This window comes from Poromitra crassiceps (assembly GCF_964638095.1).
Source record: "Poromitra crassiceps genome assembly, chromosome: 2".
Taxonomy (NCBI): Eukaryota; Metazoa; Chordata; class Actinopteri; order Beryciformes; family Melamphaidae; genus Poromitra; species Poromitra crassiceps.
This window is the reverse complement of record NC_139624.1, coordinates 62269326-62290523: the sequence shown is the minus strand read 5'-3', so window position 1 is coordinate 62290523 and position 21198 is coordinate 62269326. Positions and strand designations below refer to the sequence as shown.

The window sequence follows — 21198 nt, the reverse complement described above, 5'->3', positions numbered from 1 at the left end:
CCTGGCCTGGCCTGGCCTGGCCTGGCCTGGCCTGGCCTGGCCTGGCCTGCAAATAAAAAAAAAATATATATATATATATTTTTTTTTTTATGGGCCCCCCTGACGAGTGGGCCCCGGGGCGGGCGCACCCTCTGCCCCGGTGTACGCTCCGCTACTGGTGACAGGTCGTAGCACCGAATGAGAGAGCGGTTCGAAAAATGGGCTGCACGGCCTGCGCCTCCCGTGTTGTCTGATCGCAAAGTCGTTACTGATTGGCGAGGACTGAAGCCATCACTGGCATATGACTGGCCAAGTGAACGGTTCCCTCCCATAACCAGCCCTCTGAGGGAAAGTGTCCCAGACCCAGAGAGAGATCTGCAGCATGCAGTAACGTAGTGTATCAGTGTAAGAACTCTCATGGGTCTGGCGTTGAGACTACGCACTCCCTGCTTCTTCACTGTTTCTCCCTATGGGATTTTTGAATGGGTTTTTGGCGTGATGCTTCAAACAAGGTCTCTGGGCAACGCAAGCTTAATCAAATGCGAACCAGTGTTCAGCGGGATAATCTTCACACATGAGGACAACTTTCATGAGTTTTGAAGCGTAAATGCAAGCCCTAGAAGTATAAGCTCGTGCTAAGCTAATCCAGAACTACACACAGTGTCGCATAGGCTTCCACGTCACGTCACCACTCAACCTGGAGTGTTGTTGATGTGTGCGATGCTGTGCACTGATTACCCCGGGCTGAACCAGGTGAGGGAAAGAGAATTTCCGTGTTCGTCCTTTGAAGTGATGACGTTATTGACGTATAATATCCCCGCGTCGACTCAACAGTGTAGTCTCATTTAGTCGTTTGCTAGCTAGCCGCCCTTTTAAAAAAGTGGTCCTCATGTGTGAAGATTATCCTGCTGAACACTGGTTCACGTTTGAATAAGCTTGCGTTAACCACAGACCTTATTTGAAGCATCGCGCCAAAAACCCATTCAAAAATCCCATAGGCGAAAACAGTGAAGAACCGGGAGTGTATGTAGCATCGATGTTTTCCGGACTCATTCCTGCAGCTCTCGGGGCAGGCAAGGCCACACAGCAGCCGAGCTGCGGGCGAACTGCGAATGCGAGCTGCAGGGCCGGCTTGGCGAGCCACAGGACGGGCGAGGCCGCACAGCGGCCGAGGTAGCAAGCCCGCACGGTGGCGAGCCTCGGAATCGAGCGTGCATAGCGCGCGAGATGCCTAGTATATAACTCGCACTGGGAAGTGGAAGTGAAAAACAGTAGAACCATAATCTATCTTCTTATTATAATTAGAGAAGTGTCCGTGTGCGTGTGCGTGTGCGTGTGCGTGTGCGTGTGCGTGTGCGTGTGCGTGTGCGTGTGCGAGTGTGAGTGTGAGTGAGTGAGTGAGCAGATCTTGGCCGGCCACGGCTATGCCGTTTTACATACGATCGGGCTGAAACTTTCAGGGGGTGTAAAGACTAAAGAGCACCTGTGACCTGACGGAGCTGGATTTTTTAATTCGGAGCAACTTTGAATTTGAGATATTTTTAGTTCTTGTGCAATGCCACATTGCTAAGTACACTGACCAAAAAAACCTATTAGTACATATTGTACGGTCTGTAGAGTAGAATGTGTGGATTTTTATTGTATTTGTTTATTTTGTATTTGTTGGTCCCTGTCATCATGAGGGCTGAACCTACATTTCATTCAGAATTTTAACCCCTCAAAAGCCAGTTTACAGTACAGTACAGTACAGTACAGTACAGTACAGTACAGTAAAAAGTACAGTAAAAACACAAAAAATTAATTATTTTCCTTCCACAAATGCAAAGTGGATTTTTCTTGGGGTGATTATCATAGCCTGGAATATGTCAAAGATTGGCTGGAACAGTTTTTTGTAGTGTTAGACTGAAGAAGAATTCCCCATTGAAAAGCATGTAAATGGCCTTTTTACATGCAAAACAGCAAAAAGTGCAGTTTCTTTTTACTCCCAGCCATTTCCCCCCCAAAAACATCAAATACATGATCTTAGGCATCAATCCTGAAGTAAAGGCATCAAATTGGTAGTTTTCACTGGGTTTGACTCAGTTCTATCTGGTGGCTGCATATCTCACCACCAGCTGACCCCCAAGCCAAAATATAAAACAAAATAATCAAACACAATAAAAACTAGTCATTTGAAGCCTTACCTCCAGGATGAATGCTTAACATCAGGTGATTAGTGATTTTTTGCAAAAATCCCTGGAGGTATTTTATTTACTGCACTAGAGTCAAAAAGTGTCCATTTTGAATTTCAAGGGATTCGGGCAAAGAAATCACGAATTACCTGATGTTAGGCATCCATCCTGCAGTCAAGGCTTCAAATTTGTAGTCTGCACTGTAAAATTCAGTTTTCCACCATTTCAACCAGTTATGGCACAGAAATCAATTTCATGTAAACTGCATGAAATTGTTTGCTGTGCCATAACTGGTTGAAATGGGGGAAATAGTCAAATATCAGGATGAATGCTTAATACCAGGGAATTCATGATTTAAAAAGAAAATGACTGGAAGTCCCCAAAAAAGTGTTGTTTTTGTGTAAAATTAACATTATAACCAATGGGAAATGCACACATAGGAATTGAGGGCCATGGAGTTTTCACCAACTGCATTTTTTTTTTTTTTTTAATAAATAGTTGGTTTAGTACTTTTATCTGGAATGGAAAAAAAACTTGTATGAGTCTGGCTAGACTTATGAAGCCACAGGAAAAAGGTGGTCTATCAGTCCCTGATGTTAGGCTTTACCAATTAGCTTCAGAACTACGATACATTTCTGATTGGATTAAGAATGACAGTGAATCGGTGTGCCTTGACCTAGAATCCTCTCAGGTTAATCAAATCTTAAGAGGTATCTTGTTTACAGAAAAAAGGAAGATCAGAACTTCTATTGGTAATACTATCATAGATATGGCCATTAAAGCCTGGTGGGATATAAGAAGGTTGGAAGGACTAGAGAGACAATTATCCTCTCTCTCACCAGTATGGGGTAACATAGACCAGAGGTTCTCAAATGTTTTTCAGCCAAGGACCCCTTACAAGATATAAAATATACCGGGGAACCCCTCATTCTGATTTGTGATTTTGGGCTTAAGCTTAATTGTTTCCACGGTAACGTGCTTGACTTTTAAATTGATAGGTTTGTTAGATTAGAATGTAATCCATGAACCATTTTAGATTTAAAGCACAAAATATTTTCGTTGAACTATGAAGCTTTTGAACAACAACAAAAAGTTTTTATTTTTATTTTCCTGAAAACGTTTCACGGACCCCTCTTGCAAAGTGCCACGGACTCCTGGGGGTCTCCTTGAGAACCACTGACATAGACTTCTTTCCTGCCACGGATAGGGGCTTTACCACATTTGAAAAGAAGGCGAAGAGAGGGATTTCCATTCCTTCAGGATGAGTTTCTTGGCAACAGTTGTCCCCTGCGTCAGAGACTGCTGCACAGCTGTAGGGAAGTTCAGAGAGGACTCCGAGCAGCTGAAGATGGCGAGTTCTGCCTCCGGCTGCAGGGTTACTTTGTAGGCCTTAGAGTACCAATCAAATATTTTGGCCCAGAATCCCGTTAGTGAAGGGCAGAACCAAAAGGCATGAGATAGTGTGACACTTGACACTTTTTTACTCTTATTGAGTGACTGCCTATACAGTATATAGCCTTCCCCTCTGACGCTGCCTGGTCTATTGTCTTATGTTTACTTGTTTTTACTAAGAAAGTTCAATAAAAGATATAAAAAAAAGAGAGAGACAATTCCAAGGTCTTTGGTGCAGGATGAGAACATGATTTTTTAGAAATGCATGGACCCAATAGAAAATAGCTGGAGGCCCAAAAATAGCACTTTGAATGGAAGTCACTGGTGACAGTTTTGGTACTAATAGACTTTTAGGGACTATTTGTCCTCCAGGGCGACAGAAAATGGCTCTAACTTGGTATGAGGTATACTTTTGTAAGAGCCTGTTTGGACTAATGATGCACACATTAGCGTAATCCGAATATTGAAAGCGTACCAAAAATGTACAAGTGGGGCACAAGGTCTATCTTAATTACTCATCCTACAACCACTCCTCTCTGCCACTGCTGTAGTGTTCTTAGTAAACTAATATGGTTAATTAAAAGTCAATAATAAAAGAAGGCACCAATAGATAAAAAAGAATAATGAAAATCCTAATAGTAAAAAAAAGATCATCAAATAAAAGTCTATGAAATAGACAAATCCCCCCAGACAAGACCCTGCATGCTGAGGACGCCGCCCCCCAGAGAAGCTAGACAACTACACCTCACTCAGTCACTCTGACCGCTTTATGCCAAAATGAAAGGTGTGTGTGTGTGTGTGTGTGTGTGTGTGAGTGTGAGTGTGTGTGTGTGTGTGTGTGTGTGTGTGTGTGTGTGTGTGTGCGCGTGCGTGTGTGTGTGTGCATGTGCGTACGCACATATGTGAGTGTGTTTGTTCTGAATCAATCCAATCATCGTTAAACACTTAGGTGTAGCAAGGTGTGGCAAGTTACATCCATCCATCCACAAATGTACAAATTTTAAAATCACTAACTTTTATTATTATTATTTATTATTTATTATTATTTATTATTTATTATTATTTATTATTATTTATTATTATTTATTATTATTTATTATTATTTATTATTATTATTATTATGCACACCGTTAACAGTATTATTATACAAAACATACACAAAACAAGCTTATAATTAAGCAATATATCACGAGAGCTAGTGTGTTGTGATGAATATATCACACTGATAAGCTGTTATCCCACGAGGCCGCAGGCCGAGTGGGATAACAGCTTATCAGTGTGATATATTTCACAACACACGCTGCTCGAGTGCTATATTGCTTTTATAAAAGGGTTCCAAGTATAATAATATAATAATAATAATACTATAAGTCCGACTGGCATTTTATTCTGATAGAGTCAGTTGAAACAATACTGTAAGGCGGGACCTCTAGCAAGAAGATAGACGTGCGGGTGATTTGATTGGATCGTTCTGGAGACTGAAGTCGACATTGGCCAATCCTGGCGCTTGGCTCAGAGCTTTTCCAAAGCCCGACACCAGAGCCGTATGCTGACCAAGTAACGTTACGTCTTATTTAGAAATGCGGGGTTAAGAGTGAGGGCGCGCGAGAGAGGGGTTCAGCCCGCGTCTATTCTTGTACAAATCATCATTTTCTGCGAAGTATTAGTAAAGTTATAAGCGAAGATCGATTCACAAGGATCTGAAAGTTGTCTCCGCCATTTTGTTTTTGAGGTACTTTTAGTAAGAGAGTTGCGCCATCATGCGTCCATAATGACGACTAGTGACCCTCCATACAGCAGATCAGGAGAAAGCTGTTTGTCTCGAGCGCAGCACTGCCATTTAGTTAGAGAGTTGCCATGGTAACCAATAACCCATGGCCATGGGTTATTGAACTCGGTTACTGGAATTATACAATGGCTGTGAACCAATCAGATTGCTTGATTTGAGAGAGCCATTTTATAAGATTCTATAGAACATACAAACACAGAGACAATGATAAGTCTGGTGGTTGGGCTGACATATTTGTGGAGGGACTCGGGGCAGGTTTTTATTACATACAAAAAAGTCACCAACTTGTGACAAGTCATCTTAATGCATTTCTTTGCTGATGAGAACTATATAGTCTTGTTGGATGACAATGTGTGTGTAACCTTTGGAGAGCAGAACAATGACGGTTGCCACTTGCCTTCTCAGTATTGACTCCAGCCACGGTGGAGCTGGTGTAGTGGGGTTCATGGGTCTGCAAACATGCTTGCTGTTGTTGAGTAACATGGTAGGTGAAATACAGTCTTTCTTCACTCTGTGGAGATGTTGCAGTCCTGGGACCACAGATTTCCCCACATGACACTGTGGGACATTTCAACAGATGGTCACACAAGGAGCCATATTTGACACCCAACACAAGGCAGGCATAAGTGCTGTGTGACACTTTCAGTTTGTAAAAGAATAAGTATTTTGTCAACCGAGTATCTTTTAAAAAGCAGAATCATTTGATTTCGTTTTTAGTTAGTGAGAGTAGTCATTTTTCGAATGCTTTTATCTCATATTAACAAAACATTTGACGGAAAATCAGTCATACAATCTGAATTAATAGAATATAACCAATACAGTATAATTCACTAGAATCAGCTGTCACTTGACCCATGATGGTTTCATATGTCCTGGTTTGGAAAGGCTGCTTAACCTATTACAGATTACTGATTGCCTGGACATAGGTCATCTGATTAGTTTCAGTTCCTTTTGATTCTTCATAATAGAATGCAGATGCAGTTTAATTAACATTATATTCAGATCAATTCAGTTTAATGAGTTGTAAAATTATGTTAATGTGTAATCTCAACTGGCTTTTCGCAAAATAGATACAATAAGTGTGATTACTATTACAGAAGTATGCTGGATATACGTAATTACTGTGTTTTATGTGTTTTAGTTAATAATTATATCGGGATAACAAATTATTCAAAGGATGGTGTAAAAGGTGTAGGACAAAAAAAGACATCTAGTTTGTGTATGAATCCACTTGCTTCACACTTCACAAAGTCAATATAACATAATGTCACTCTAATATAATTACAGGAAAGTAATATCTTATATTTTCTTTGAAAACCATGGGAACTGAAATGATATTGCTCAGTAAACTGCATATCCCTCACTTTGCTTGCTTACTCCAACCTACACCAAAAATCCCCTGAAATTTCATGATAGTATGTTGTGTACGATTGCTGAAAATGTAAGTGCATGAGTATTGAAAAAGGTTTACCCAATAAAATACTGCTTTCAATAAAGACTAGAGACAAACGTTTGTCTGTCTGTCCCCTCCCTTGTTCTCCTCACCTCACCTCTCATCTCACCCCCCCCCCCCCCCCCTATCTCTCTGTCCCTTCACTAGCATCACAGGAAGGCCCTGGGCTGGCAGCCCGAAAACACTGATACTATCTCAGTCTGCGCTCTTCATCTCCGTCCTACACTGTGTTGAAATCTGCCCATCCCACAAAGGGAAACCGCTGGTGAACAACGGTCCATGGCATGATGTCCGTTTCTGTGGGTAAACTACTTATGGTGTATGGGGCGGTAGTGGCAGCCCTCTGCTCCTGGGTAGGGATACAATGGAAGTAAATGAGGATAGTGACACTTAAAACTAAGTAGATACTTGTGTTATCCTGCACCACTTTCACTCAAAAAGTGTTTCTTTGCCTTAAAATCAATGTATCAGTGCTTAATCAAAACCTGGGTTGCTTTTCCAGTATGAGGAAAAACTAAACTGTTTTAAAATGCAAAGAAATATTAATGTTCATTGAGGATCAGCTGTCATTATTTTTTTTACATATTATTAAAAATAATTGGGGGATATAAAAGACTCTTGGTTCATACAGGTGCACAGCAAATAGTTTTAAGAAAATAATTCAAAAGGTATACATACAACACAATAAAACATTTAACCACATGCTATTTTTACATAAAATGGGAAATTGCATTATAATAATTTCAAGTAATCCCTCATTTAGTGACAAGAGATAGAGTATTCTAGATAGAGCCACATAGATTTCATTGACTCTCCTTCTAACCACAGGTTGTTGTGTAATCCTATTGGGCAACAAGATTTACAATCATCTTTGACAATGACAAGAAATAGCAGGTAGATGATTAGGCAATGTAAATTAAATCCAATCCCGTAGTAAATAAGTGTGAAGGCACAAGGTAATCCCCTCTTTTGAAGGCTCTACATGGATTAGGCATGTATGTGTGGATGCTGCCTTTGAGAACCATAATTAGGTTGATTTGGAATTCACAAAGATTTAAGAATATCCAACTTCATGCCTTTTTCCCTCCCACTCTAGACTGTGATCTAGAGTGGTCCATCATTCTTCATTCACTGCTACTGTTCAAAATCCTGGTGTTCACAGGCCCTGAACTTCAAGTTAATGCCACTCATTTAAAACTGATGTGTGCTCTCCAGTCTCTACGCCACTTCACCTTGATTTGGAAAGTACAATGACTGAAGAGCAGCTTCATTCAAATCTCCACCTTCTCCTAATTTGAGACGTCAGGGTACTTCTTTCAAAATGTCCACGTGATTCCAGGGTTTATTCAGTCACCAGTGCTTTATGCTCTCTCTCTACAGCTCAGAAACACAAAATAACAACAATGATCCCAGTTTATACCTGGCATTAAATCCCTGCAATTAGAACATAAGAGGGCTTGGATCTACACAGGTGTAAATATGGTCAAAAAAGATTGTTCAAATCGACTTCTATGTGACTTTGAAAAATGACTTTTCAAGCCTTTTTCAGAATAATTGGAAATGGATTTTCTTGTTAACTTTTGAGGTAAATAGGAAAAATCTGTTCCCAGTCTTTCTTGGAGAGCATTTTGAGTTTTGTCTAAATGTGTGTTGGAGCCCTAACTATAAAATATGAATGTACTTGTGTCTGTAATTAGCAGAGGTGGGGACTAATTACAGATGCAAGACAACTCCAGTCACTCAACTCACAATTTTAAGACTTGACTTCTGGTGACTTGGGACTTGACTTTGATGACTTGAAAGTGTTTCTTAAGTCTTGACAAAAGATCATATTGTTGAATCGTAGTATTGAAGTTGATTATAGAAATCAAACTCATTATCCTCTTATCAAGTTTTTATCCTATTACAACCATTATATTTCATTGAAAAGTCCTAGATATGGTTTGAAACTTGATTTGCTCTACATTTAGACTTAAGACTTGACATTAATGACATGGACTTGACTCAAGACTTAAGACTAACTTGGGACAAAGGTGACTTGGTAATGAGATGTTAATGCCAGGTATGAAGTGGTTCCAGACTCAGCTGAGTTCAGATGCCGCGCTCCCCTGCTCCCGCTCCATCCTCTGTCCCCTGCAGGTGGCGCTGTGACAGGATGTGTTTGAGAGTGTCCAGCTCCTGTGTGAGCTGTCCTATCCGTATCTGCAGCTTCTGGTTCTCGTCCTGCAGCTGCACAGCCCTCTGCTGGGTCAGCATGATGCGTCTGCGGGCCTTGTCCCGGCTCTTCCTCACGGCGATGTTGTTCCTCTCGCGCCGCTGACGGTACTCCTGGCTGTCCTTGCTGATGGTCCTCTTGGTGGCTGCCGTGCGCAGGGACAAGGGGGGAGACGGCAGGAGGAAGGGAGAGAAGTCCTGTGGTCACAATCAGAAAAACATTAGTCTGGTGGCGGCAGGGTGACAGCAGTTGTTAAAGGAACAGTTCATGCAAAAATTAGTGTCATTGGTGAATGGTTTTCTCTCAAGTTGTGCTGGTGACCTCCCCGTGTGTTATATGGACAAACTTCAGCTGTGTTTCAACTGGCATGAAGGTGAGTAGATGATGACAGAATTTTCATTTTTGGGTGAACTGTTCCTTTAAAGAGCTCCTTGAACATGCTCCAGGGGGTCAAACAAGGAATGATTAAGAAGAACTAGGAATAAGAGAATGTATATAGGAATCACTTCTCTAATCATAGGTTTCACATTCATTACGCCTATTTTCTCCCTTTTACGGTCTAAGCAGTTCTACAATTGAAGTCAACAGTCTTCCGATATCTTCCCCAGGAGAAAATCTTCTCAAATGGAGGTCTGTGGCCTAATGTGAGTGATTTTGGGTCCATGAAATGAGAACATGTGAAACCCCATGGTCTACTGTTTACTGAGACCTACCAGTACCAGCAATGTATGGGTGACTGCGCCACAACCGGGGCATTCCCCTCTTGATCAATTAGGTAATCTTCAGACGAGCCCGTAGGCTTTACAATGTGAGGACTGAGGGGCGCAACTCCTCTCAGCCTGACCAACTCCAGTTCTTTTTCTGTCTTGGTCAGAGGCACTGACAGGAGTATTAGCCCTAACATACACATGTCACTCAGACAAACACGGGGAGAACATGCAAACTCCACACAGAAAGGACCAGGGGCGGACCGGGGTTAGAACCCAGGACCTTCTTGCTGTGAGGCAACAGTGCTAACCACTGATCCAGCGTGCCTTCCTAGTGGAGTAATAAAGTCTATCAAATCAAAGACAACAACAACAAAGTAAACATCTAATTTAACAATCTCCTATACAAGGATTCTGTCTAGTTGATGTTGTGTATAGTAGATGATACCAACATCTGCAGGTTACTGTCCACATCAAGTTTCTCTCTCTCTCTCTCTTTCTCACACACACACACACACGCGCACGCACGCGCACACACACACACACACACACACACACACACACACACACACACACACACACACACACACACACACACACACACACACACACACAGACACACACACACACACACACACACACACACACACACACACACACACCTGCTGGGCGGTGACACGACTCTGGTGGTGGTTTGTGCTGGCTGTGCTCATGGTGTTGCTGAGGCAGCCCGGTGTGTAGGACAGGTAGGACATTCCCATCATCTGCTCAGCTGCTCTGTCCTCCCCGCCCCCCCTGACCATCCCCTGAGACTGGCTGTATGCTATCATGTCCATCTGAGCCAGCTGGCTGCAGGCAGACACGGCCGGGCTGGACTGGTTCAGGCTCTGAGGATGGGTCGGTCCCAGGTACGAGCCGCTCCACTCCTGGATGACAGAGGACGCTCTGGAATCAGACATCTGTCGGGGTTCAGAGGCACAATATGATTTAAAAGTGCAATGAATGAACAGAATACTTGGATACAAGACAGATGAGACCTTTCCCCCATCAGGATATAATGTTACTTAAGGTAAATATTGTTAATTGGAATTAGGCTCAGTTCATTTAATTGTATCAAATGCAAGGATTGTTTTTAAGCACTGGGGCAAAGAAATACTGACAATGTCTATCAGTACAAACAGACAGACACAAACAGGCTTAGTGCAAAACATACTGTGGACGGTCATGGCAGATTATACACAACATTCTACAGATATACTGTATATTCAACATGCATATTTTTTTAATTTAATTTACATTATGTATCAGTGTTTGGGCCATTCATGAATTGAATTATGAATGCATGGTAAATTCCAATTAAATTGCTTTACCGGTAATTTAAATTGGAATGTAATGTTATGAATCAAATAGCACCTGAAAGGCGCCTTTAACTTTTTATGATATTCAGTATTGATAATATATAACACTACATGTGATGTCAGATATAGACTATGTGGTAAGAAAACAACAACAACAACAACATAGACTTTCACAGAATGTCCTTGAATTAATTCCAGTTCTATTTTATTTTTTTTCCAGGTAGGTACTATGTGCTTGTAATGCTGCAAGTTTGACCTTAGGCTAATTCCCTCTCTCTTGTTGCAATCTTTTTGTAGTCTATTTCCACTGTATGTTGTCTAATAAAGTATAGAGATTCCATAAAATAAACTTTAAAAAGACTGTTAAGGCTATATCACATCACTGGTTGATGCTTTTCGTTTCAGTGTAATTCAAAGTACTGTTACAGTATAACTTGAAAGGACTTTGAAACCACATAGCAAATCACTTTCCACTGGGAGTTGCATCATGAATGGCTTGAATTATCTGATCAATTTTAGATCTATGTCTGATGTATATCTCTACTGTACAACTGTTTATCCACACACAAAGAAGTTTGAAGTCACTTACCATGACTAATGTTTCCATGCACTACCTACAGACTCTGAGAATGAACTCCAGCTTCCTCTCACCAGTGGCTGACTGGAACTGGTCTGAGGAGAGACAGGTAGCTACTCCACTGATCATCACACCATCACTTCCCCTCTCTCTCTCTCTCTCTCCACACACACACACACACACACACACACACACACACACACACACACACACACACACACACACACACACACACACACACACACACACACACACACACACACACACACACAGACACAGAGATAGATAATAGTTTAAGATAGAGACGGATGTTTTGCTGATGATAATAGGCCCATAGTCACATCAAGCTAGATAGCTACGTATATAAACTACACACAGTAGGCCCACATTATTAAAATGCTAAAGCCATGGCTGTGACACTTCTGACATGGCAAGAAAGTCATAAGAAGTAGTAATGCTAATTGCTAATCTTCGCCGTCGAGTCCATCCTCACCTCCTCCATCACCGCCTGGTATGCTGGTTCTGCCCACAAGGACATCCCAAGACTGTAGCCGCTACAGTGTAGCGCATCATCCACCATGCTGAAAAGGTGGTCGGATGCAGCCTGCCATCCCTTCAGGACCTACACACTGCCAGGATGCTAAAGCGGCCTTGGAAAATCATGGCCGCGACCCCTCCCACCCATGGCATATATAAAAGGACGGCCTTTAATATAGCTCAATGCTCCCACCCACATCATAAACTCTTTAAAGCCCCCCCCCCCGGCAGAAGACGGATGTCTACCAGAACCTCTCGTCACAACAGTTTCTTCCCAACTGCCATCCGCCTCCAACGAGACCCAAAAGCCCCCACAAATCAGGACTTTATCCCCCTGTGCACAACCGGTTCAGTAACTGGGGTCCCCCAACGGACGTTATCCCATGGACACTAGCACCATCTCCTTGAAGTGAGCAACAATCTCCCACAATTTGACTTCTGGTTTAGCAATTTTAACCCTAGCCCTACCCCCTAACCCAGACCCTAAACCTACTAACCCTAAAACAACCTGAAACAACCGCACCCTAAAATTGTTGCTGGCTTTATCCTGCCCTACGCGCACCCCCCCAATCATATGTCACTTAAGGACTTTTTACTTTGCATTTCATAATTTGATTGTTTTTCTGTATTGCTTCGTCTTCTACTATTGATGTGACCACTGCATTGCATACTAGCACGAAATTCTTCGTTTGTAATCGAATTACTGTCTAATAAACTTTCTGTCCCTCTGCGGCTCCCGTACACTACAATGCCATCAAAATGGCTGCCTCTATTGACAACGTGAGTGAAACCCAGATGCTAACTATCTAAAAACGTTTGTTTTAACTCCCCGGTCAACATTGGCCGTTTTCACTATATAAACATTTATTTTGGAAGGTTTAGTGACACGTAAAACGGTCAATAGTTGCTTTGTTTTTACAGTACAATAACAATACTTGCTACTGTAACTGAGGCTAACTAGTTAGCTACCACCCAGTCCTCAGTGCTATTATTTCTTCGTCTGTGTTAATCTAGACTAACGTAACGTTATACTTTAATAGCATTGCATTTCTCACATGTAATTCCACTTTATTGCAGTATGTAATCGAGAGCGATGTGCCCAAAGCTGTGCAGCTCTTGAATAATCTCACAGAACAGGTAAATGAGTGAATGATTCAACATAAACGTTAACGTTATGGGGGGGTAGGGAGAGAGAAAAACTTTAACGTAATAGGCAATTGACGTGTTAGAAAACAAATGTTGACTATTCAGAGTGCTCTCAAATTGCACCTGTTCCGTTAATCTTGGTGGTCTTGCCTATGTCTCTTCTCAGGTGGCTTCAGTCACAAGTCATGTCCGTGAGCTGCTAAACAAAGTCCAAGATGGGGCGTTCAAGACTTCAAATGTGAGTCAGAACTTGGTAAAAAAAACGGTATTATCAGTCGGACCAGATCTTGGGGTTGCCAACCGTCGCTTAAAATAAGGAATTGCCCCGTATTTGGAAACTAAAAGACGTGTTCCTTATTGAACTGATAACGAACGCATTTTGTTCCGTATTTTTGGAAATTACCGGGCGATTTGTTGTATGAGACAGAAGGAAACCCTGCTGCTCTCCTGTCTGTCATGTTATTGTAACCGAGCGTTTAGGCTTTGCGCTCTCAGTAGAAAATAACGAGATGCCATCAGATTTATTCACAGGAGTGTGCGTGGGACCCATGTGCACTGCGGTCACGCCATCTGCGCTGTGGCCGAGAGGAGTCAAGAACACGGGCATGGCACTTAATACCACCATGTCAGGCAGCCTTCAAAATAAAACCATACCCACCCAGTTCCCTCCTGCATAACCGTTAAAAAATAAACTTAAATCATTCAGAGGAATCACTATGAGGAACTTCAATAAAAATAGCTTCCATTATGTTCCACTGCCAAAATTGGTCGACCTAAATCACTTCCCACCCAGTTCACCCATTTTGTGTCTAAAAGGCAGGAAGTAAAACCGGTGCAAGCAAGACATTTATTAGGGTCCCAGCACTGGAACACCTAAATGGATTGGAAGTTGGAATTTCCAACTTCCAATTGGAAACCTCATTGTTCTGCTTGCACCTGTATTACTTCCTGCCTTTTAGACACAAAATGGGATGGGTGTATTGGGTGGGAAGTGAAATAGGCAGATAGGCTACAGTACTGAAGGGTAATGCAGGTGGACCCAATATATTTGTTATTATAGGTCCACAGTGGTCAGAGCTTATCAACCCCCCCCCCCCCCCCCCCGTTCCTTATTTATATTTCAGGAAGTTGGCAACCCACTGTCAAATCAACTTGGCAAGGGATTCTTTGTGTTTGTTGTAGCCCCCTTTGAGTACCACGTGGGTGGGGTAATAGCATGAATGCAACTATGTTTAGACCAGGGATACTCAACTTGCTTTGCCCGAGGGCCACTTTTGCAAAATGATAGGAGGCCAGGGGCCAGTTAATAAACAAACCTTAATAATGTAAAATTTTCTGTAGCAGATTGCCGGAGTTTACTCTGACAATTCTGTGCACACAGGATGGTTAGTTAGGTTAATTTAAGTTAGGTTAAGTTAAGTTAAGTACATATTTGTACCTGGACAGTGCTATTTGACAATTTAGCTGGAGCTCAGTCACAGTTTATTTCACGTCGGGGGGGGACTCTGCACCCTATTGCGGGCCGCAAGTTGAGTATCACTGGTTTAGACCCATCTGAGATGAGCAGCTTAAAATGCCACATTTACTTTTAGCATACAAATCCAAATTCTGTCTGTCTTTTTCTATTCCTTTCTGCCTCTGTGTCCCTTCCTCTCTCTCTACGTATTTAAAACAGACACTTTACACCACACTTATGTATGTAGTAGTTACTGTAAATTTTGCTAATGTCTAAATGTACCCTTTTGCCCTGTCTGTTTTACTAACTAGACCTTTCTTTTTTTGTATGCGAGTACTATGAGAGCAAAACCGGAGTCCAATTCCTTGTATGTGTACATACTTGCCTGGCCAATAAAGCTGATTCTGATTCTCTTTCTCCGTCTCTCTCTGTCTCTCAGGGATTGTCTTTCTTGGACCTTCGGTATCACCTGCTGCTTTTCTACCTTCAAGACCTCACTCACCTGATCAGCATCAAAACAGAAGGAGGCAAAATAAAGGAGAGTGAAGCCTTGAACAGAGTCGTCACCATCAGAACGGTGAGGGACCGCTAATGATAACATATTTTATTCTGATCTCCACCCCTCTCATAATGTCGCCAGGCTGATAATCAACTTCTTGGCACTTCAGACACTGCTGCAGTTCTGGATGCAACGTGAAAATTAATGAAAATCACTATAAAGATGATTATTATTGTTTGTCTCTTGATTAAGGTCTTGGAAAAGATGCGGCCCCTAGACCACAAACTGAAGTACCAGATTGATAAACTGGTGCGCACAGCTGTGACCGGCAGCTTAGGTAAGACGATGTGATGGTCTGACCATCTCATTTTCAACCTTGTGTTACTCCGTTTCCATGGTTTTCCATGTTTAGCATGAAAAGATTGGATCTGGGTCACATTGGTAGAATATCAGAAAGTGCGTTTACTGCTTCCCATGTTCACACACTTCAATATAGAGGGGAACTCTCTCTCTGTGTTTTTCTTTTTTACTTTTAGCTCAAAATGACCCACTACAGCTGCGTCCTAATCCTGAGAATCTCATCAGCAAAGTAAGACCCCATATTAATACCTTATTTTTTATTTTGAATATATATATGTATATATATATATACTGCCCTGCAAAGCGAAAAGGGGGTAACTCTCCAGAGTGTAGAACTGAGAAAAATGACTTTAAAGTTTTGTTGTTGTCCAGCCAAATGTATTGTAGGAAGAAAACTGGAAATGTGTTAATCATTTGTTTATTTAATGTAGTTATTTATCTACATATTTTTTTTAGCTCAAACTTGACCTTTGACCCTTATTTGGAAGTTACCTTACTCTGGCTTTGCATTGTCTGCAAAATAATAAGGGGCGATGCCAAGTGAAAAGACAGTAACTTCAATTTGATCCTTCACTTGGTTGCTTATCACTATATAAAACCAGTATATATAACAGTATATATGATAATAATGATAAACATAGACATGAAGTCTCATGTTCATGCCATGGCACAATTACGCTTAATATAATATACGTATAAATATAATATAACTAGATTATCAGGCCGCTACACATCCTTCAAGCCTAGTTTGGTGGGACTCTTGTTGGCCCGTTGTGTGTCTGTGTGTTGGCGCCTCGGGGGTTAATGTTGTATGAGCTGGTACCTGGAGGGTTAATGTTGTATGAGCTGGCACCTCGGGGGATAATGCCTTATGAGCTGGCACCTCTGGGGTTAATTTTATATGAGCGGCACCTCGGGGGTTAATGTTGTATGAGCTGGTACCTCAGTGGTTAATGTCATATGAGTTGGCACCTCTGGGGTTAATTTCATATGAGCGACGCCTCTGGGGTTAATGTTGTATGAGCTGGCACCTCCGGGGGTTAATTTCATATGAGCGGTGCCTCTGGGGTTAATGTGGTATGAGCTGGCGCCTCGGGGTTAATTTCATATGAGCGGTGCCTCTGGGGTTAATGTGGTATGAGCTGGCACCTCCGGGGTTAATTTCATATGCACGGTGCCTCGGGGTTAATGTGGTATGAGCTGGCACCTCGGGGGTTAATGTCATATGAGCTGGCGCCTCAGGAGTTAATGTTGTACGAGTTGGCACCACGGGGTTATATTTGTATGAGCTGGCGCATCTTGGTTAATGTGGTATGAGCTGGCGCCTCGGGGGTTAATGTCGTATGAGCTGGTGCCTCGAGGGTTAATGTCATATGAGCTGGCGCCTCAGGAGTTAATGTTGTACGAGCTGGCACCACGGGGGTTAAATTTGTATGAGCTGGCGCATCTTGGTTAATGTGGTATGAGCTGGCGCCTCGGGGGTTAATGTCATATGAGCTGGCGTCTCTGGGGTTAATGTTGTACGAGCTGGCGCCTCGGGGGTTAATGTGGTATGAGCTGGTGCCTCGGGGGTTAATGTCATATGAGGTGCCTCGCGGGTTAATGTATAAGGGTTAGGGGGTTAATGCCGTATGAGCTGGCAACCTTGGGAGTTAATGTGGGTGGTGGGGGTGGTATTGGTCCGATGTCACAATCATGACATTAGGCCTGCCCAGTAATGTAACTCATACCTCAACTCAACCTGAGCATTCTGGTGAGTTACCCCCTTTTTGCGTTGCAGGGTAGAGCATTCAGAGTGCAGTCAAACCAAACCAAACAACTGTAACTGATGTTACCTCAGTCTTGCTTGGCTTTTCTAGGGCTTTTGGAAGTTACTGTAAATATGACCCCCTATTTTCTCCAAAAAACAACACAATTGACTCAAGATATTTTTCCACATGATAAAGCAGATCTTCAATGTTCCAAAAATGACAAAAACTCATTTTTTGACAAAAATTGAGTTACCCCCTTTTAGTTTTGCAGGGCAGTATATATATCATACAGTACATACATACATACACACACACACACACACGGGCATAGTGGAGGGTAAATGCAGCACACCTCTTTGAAATGAGGCTGATAGTTTACTCACCTATTTTCAGATCAACTGTATCAATCAATGAGGGAAACAAGGTGGGTAAACTACTCAACTTGGATAGTTTACCCACCTCTGTATTTACCATTACACCCGTGTGTGTGTGTGTGTGTGTGTGTGTGTGTGTGTGTGTGTGTGTGTGTGTGTGTGTGTGTGTGTGTATGTGTATGTATGTATGTATGTATAACATCCCTGGTTTCTAGTAATATTTATTGGTTCATTTGTTTCAAGGCATTTCATTGGTCAGGCTACCACTGATTTTGCTGGTATTAATTCAGTCAAACTTACAATACTACACAGCCTTTTTCCCCCCACATTCAGTCAAATGGTCAGATTTTGCTTTTTCTCCTGTCAATCCCACAGCTGAGTGAATCAGAGGAGTCAGAGGATGAAGCTGGAAACAAGACAGCGTCTGAGAGGAAGGGAGCTCCCTCTAGTGGCAGGAAATATGTACCTCCAAAGATTGCCCCGATGCATTATGGTAAAGTCTTTTGTTTAGATAAGTTTTAGTCACTCTTGTCTGTCATAAAAGTGTTGATCACTGCTGATATAAGTGATAGAACAACTGTATATTTTCTTTGTATACTATGAGCATAATTGTTTTTGAACTTAAATATAAAAATAGAAATAAATATAGCATTTTATAATTTTGTACTGTACAAATGGTCATGTCATCATGTTTCCTCCAGATGGCGACATGACGGAAGCAGACAGGAAGAAGGAGCAGGCAGAGCGTCAGCGGCGAGCAGCCCTGCGTAGCTCTGTGATCCAGGAGCTGCGGCAGCAGTACAGCGATGCTCCGGAGGAGGTCAGGGAGCGCCGGGACTTCCAGACTGAGCGGGAGAGCCGCGACGAGCTGCACAGGTTCACGCTTTATTCATATGTGTTTTGTTTAATGAAGACTGGGCAGAAACACTAGAACAAAAACATTGAAGGATGCAGTTCATTGCATGTAAGGATTATATGCATCATATTACAGCACTTTTCTCACTGTATGGGTATCTGATGATATGAAAAGGTGGCATGGGAATATGGGAAAGGTTTGCAGAAGTCATGTAGTCTATTTGGGTTTGTATATGCATGGTGTGGAGCCACAAAAAAATACAGGGTCATGTGTGAATAATAGATTGTCTTTTGTTATTTTTCTTTGTTTGACATTGCATCTTTTTTTCACATGTTCTGACTGTAGTAATTGAGCAATAATTATATTTTTTTATTCACAGGAAAAAGTATGAGGAGTCCATGATGGTGCGCCTGAACATGCCAAAGAGTCAGAAGAGCGCCAGGAAGAGAGGCCTGATGGGAATGTCCGGGCAGCTGAGCGGTATCACCCACTTCAGTGACATCACAGCACTGACGGGCGGCGAGGGCGGGCAGGTGAGGAGTCAGAACAGGTGACATCACTCCGAGGCACAGGTTGAAAAATCCTGTTGTTGCTGAAATTTTGGATTTGATTTGGTCCAGACGTACAAAAAATATCGTCTTTACCTCCACCAAGGAGGTTATGTTTTCAGTGCAGTTTGTCTGTTTTGTCAGCAAGATTACAGGAAAACTTCTGGCCCGATTTTCATGAAACTTTGTGGAAGCGTGTAGTATGGGCCAAGGAAAAAGCCTTTACATTTTGGAGCGGCGCAGATCTGGATCCGACTCACAAGCAATTGGCCTTGGCGGAGGTCTGCGCTCTCCAATTGCCCTTCTAGTTCTAAGTTTGGGTACTTTGGACTGGAATTTTATTTGGAGCTTTGGCTCTAGTAGCACTAGAATCTCAGGCTGTAGTCAAATCAGGTTTATATTGAATATTATGCTCAATATTGGGCTGCAACCAGGACACAGTGCTAAATAGATCCCTCCCATGTTTGTTGAAATCTGTTGCATTTTTTTTCAGGAGCCAAGTGATCACAAGCGGTTTAACTTGTGGTGACTGTCAGCATGGTGTAGTGCTGGCTGCTGAGACTGTGGGGTACCTTGGTGACTCAGTGGTCTGGCACTGAGCTGGCCGTCCTGTGTACCACTGTGCCTACATGGGTTTGGCATGCCATCCCACTCTGCTCCCGCTTCCCATCTCTTTTCACTGTCTGCTGTCATAAAAATGGCTATATTTAAGCGAGCTGCAGTAATTACTGGCCTGCCTCATGCTGATAGTCTGTTCCACTACTGGCAGACGTCGGCATTTCATTCAAGTAAATTAATGTAAAACTACTTGGAAAATCAATTTGCTATGTTTGGGTTTTGTACCAGACAATATAAAAAGCCACAATAAGGATATTGCTAACAGGCCCATTTCTATTCGGCATGAATGGGTCCATTGTTGCTTGTTTATTTAGATTTTCATATTAAAACAGAGCTCACACCCCCTGATCTAGCGGCTCATTCTAACAGTTCCTGTTTGTTCCTGCAGGATGGGGATAACCTGCGTCCCAAGAAGAAGAAGAAACTCATGAAGAAGAAAACCAAAAGGAAAGGTGAGGACATTGCAATATACAGTACAAATTAATTTCCTCATACCACTTCTGCACACAATGGGCGTATGATCCTGTTTGTTGTCTTTGATTTAAATTAAGTGCCATGTAATAAGGATAATGTACTGTAGTGGCAAAAGACAAACCTACATATTTAAAGTAAACAACTCTTGTATCCCAACAACCATGCCAGTATTAACTGAATTCTCCCTTACTATTACTTTGTCCTTCATTTTTATAATCACGTTCACATATTTGACTCAGGTCTGCAATGTGCTGAAGCCAACAACCTATTTACATTTTGCAGACATGTCTATCCACAGGCCTATCTCACTGTACCACAGCTATGCCCTAATTACTTAAAACAGGAAAGCAGTAACCCAGAAAAAATCAGCGGGTTATTATCTGTATTTTATGTCTTGCATTTCCTCTTAATGATCACTCCCATTTCCCTTTTCTCTGCAGCTTTCAAGAAGCACAGATAGGTCTGAAACACAGCCCAAGGCTGTTGAAGACCAAGTGACTGCATGAGAGTTCTTCCATCCAAACAGCCGTTGGTGTATATTGCAGCACTATTTTAGGATTAGGATTTTTATTATGCAGAATAAAAGCCAGTTATACAATAGAAATGAAACCTCAGAAATTAGAGCTTATGTTTTTCATTCAGTTTGTGCAATAAGTCTAGTCAGAGGCCAGATTTCCAGCCCATTACTTATTTGTAAATTGTGATAAATAAAAAAACTTTTCACATGACGTTCTCCCTTTCTTCACAAATCCTGGTTTTATCAGAGTTCCCCCTGGTAGAGGAGTGATTGTGAAGGAGAGTAGAGCAGCGGCAGGCAGGTTTGGGATGCAGCCTGTCAGTACCAGGCAGCCCCACAAACCCCCACAGTCCCATCAGATCGACAGGAGCAGCCAGATGCGAATAGAAACTTCATGCTGGATACAATTCAGACTGAAGGA

General features: G+C 42.2%; 2 protein-coding genes across 3 annotated transcripts; one reads left to right on the top strand and one right to left on the bottom strand.

Moving 5' to 3' along the window:
* Positions 1-7537: 7537 nt before the first annotated feature.
* Positions 7538-11717, bottom strand: cebp1 (CCAAT/enhancer binding protein (C/EBP) 1). Its single transcript, XM_083657107.1, has 3 exons — positions 11654-11717; positions 10369-10665; positions 7538-9196 (listed from the first exon to the last, which is right to left on the bottom strand). The coding sequence occupies exons 1-3, from the start codon at positions 11669-11671 to the stop codon at positions 8876-8878; spliced, it is 636 nt and encodes a 211-aa protein (XP_083513233.1). The 5' UTR covers positions 11672-11717; the 3' UTR covers positions 7538-8875.
* A 1203-nt stretch (positions 11718-12920) lies between these two features.
* Positions 12921-20988, top strand: ngdn (neuroguidin, EIF4E binding protein). 2 transcript variants are annotated; one of them, XM_083659901.1, is made up of 11 exons: positions 12921-12958; positions 13256-13315; positions 13491-13562; positions 15220-15357; positions 15532-15616; positions 15816-15868; positions 18140-18257; positions 18466-18640; positions 19000-19153; positions 20175-20238; positions 20701-20988. In XM_083659901.1, exons 1-11 carry the CDS (start codon positions 12938-12940, stop codon positions 20718-20720), a joined length of 960 nt encoding a protein of 319 aa, XP_083516027.1. In that variant the 5' UTR covers positions 12921-12937; the 3' UTR covers positions 20721-20988. The 2 variants fall into 2 exon arrangements, with proteins under 2 accessions (XP_083516027.1, XP_083516028.1); XM_083659902.1 differs by lacking the exon at positions 13491-13562 and having other exon boundaries at positions 12937-12958.
* The last annotated feature ends 210 nt before the right edge of the window (positions 20989-21198 follow it).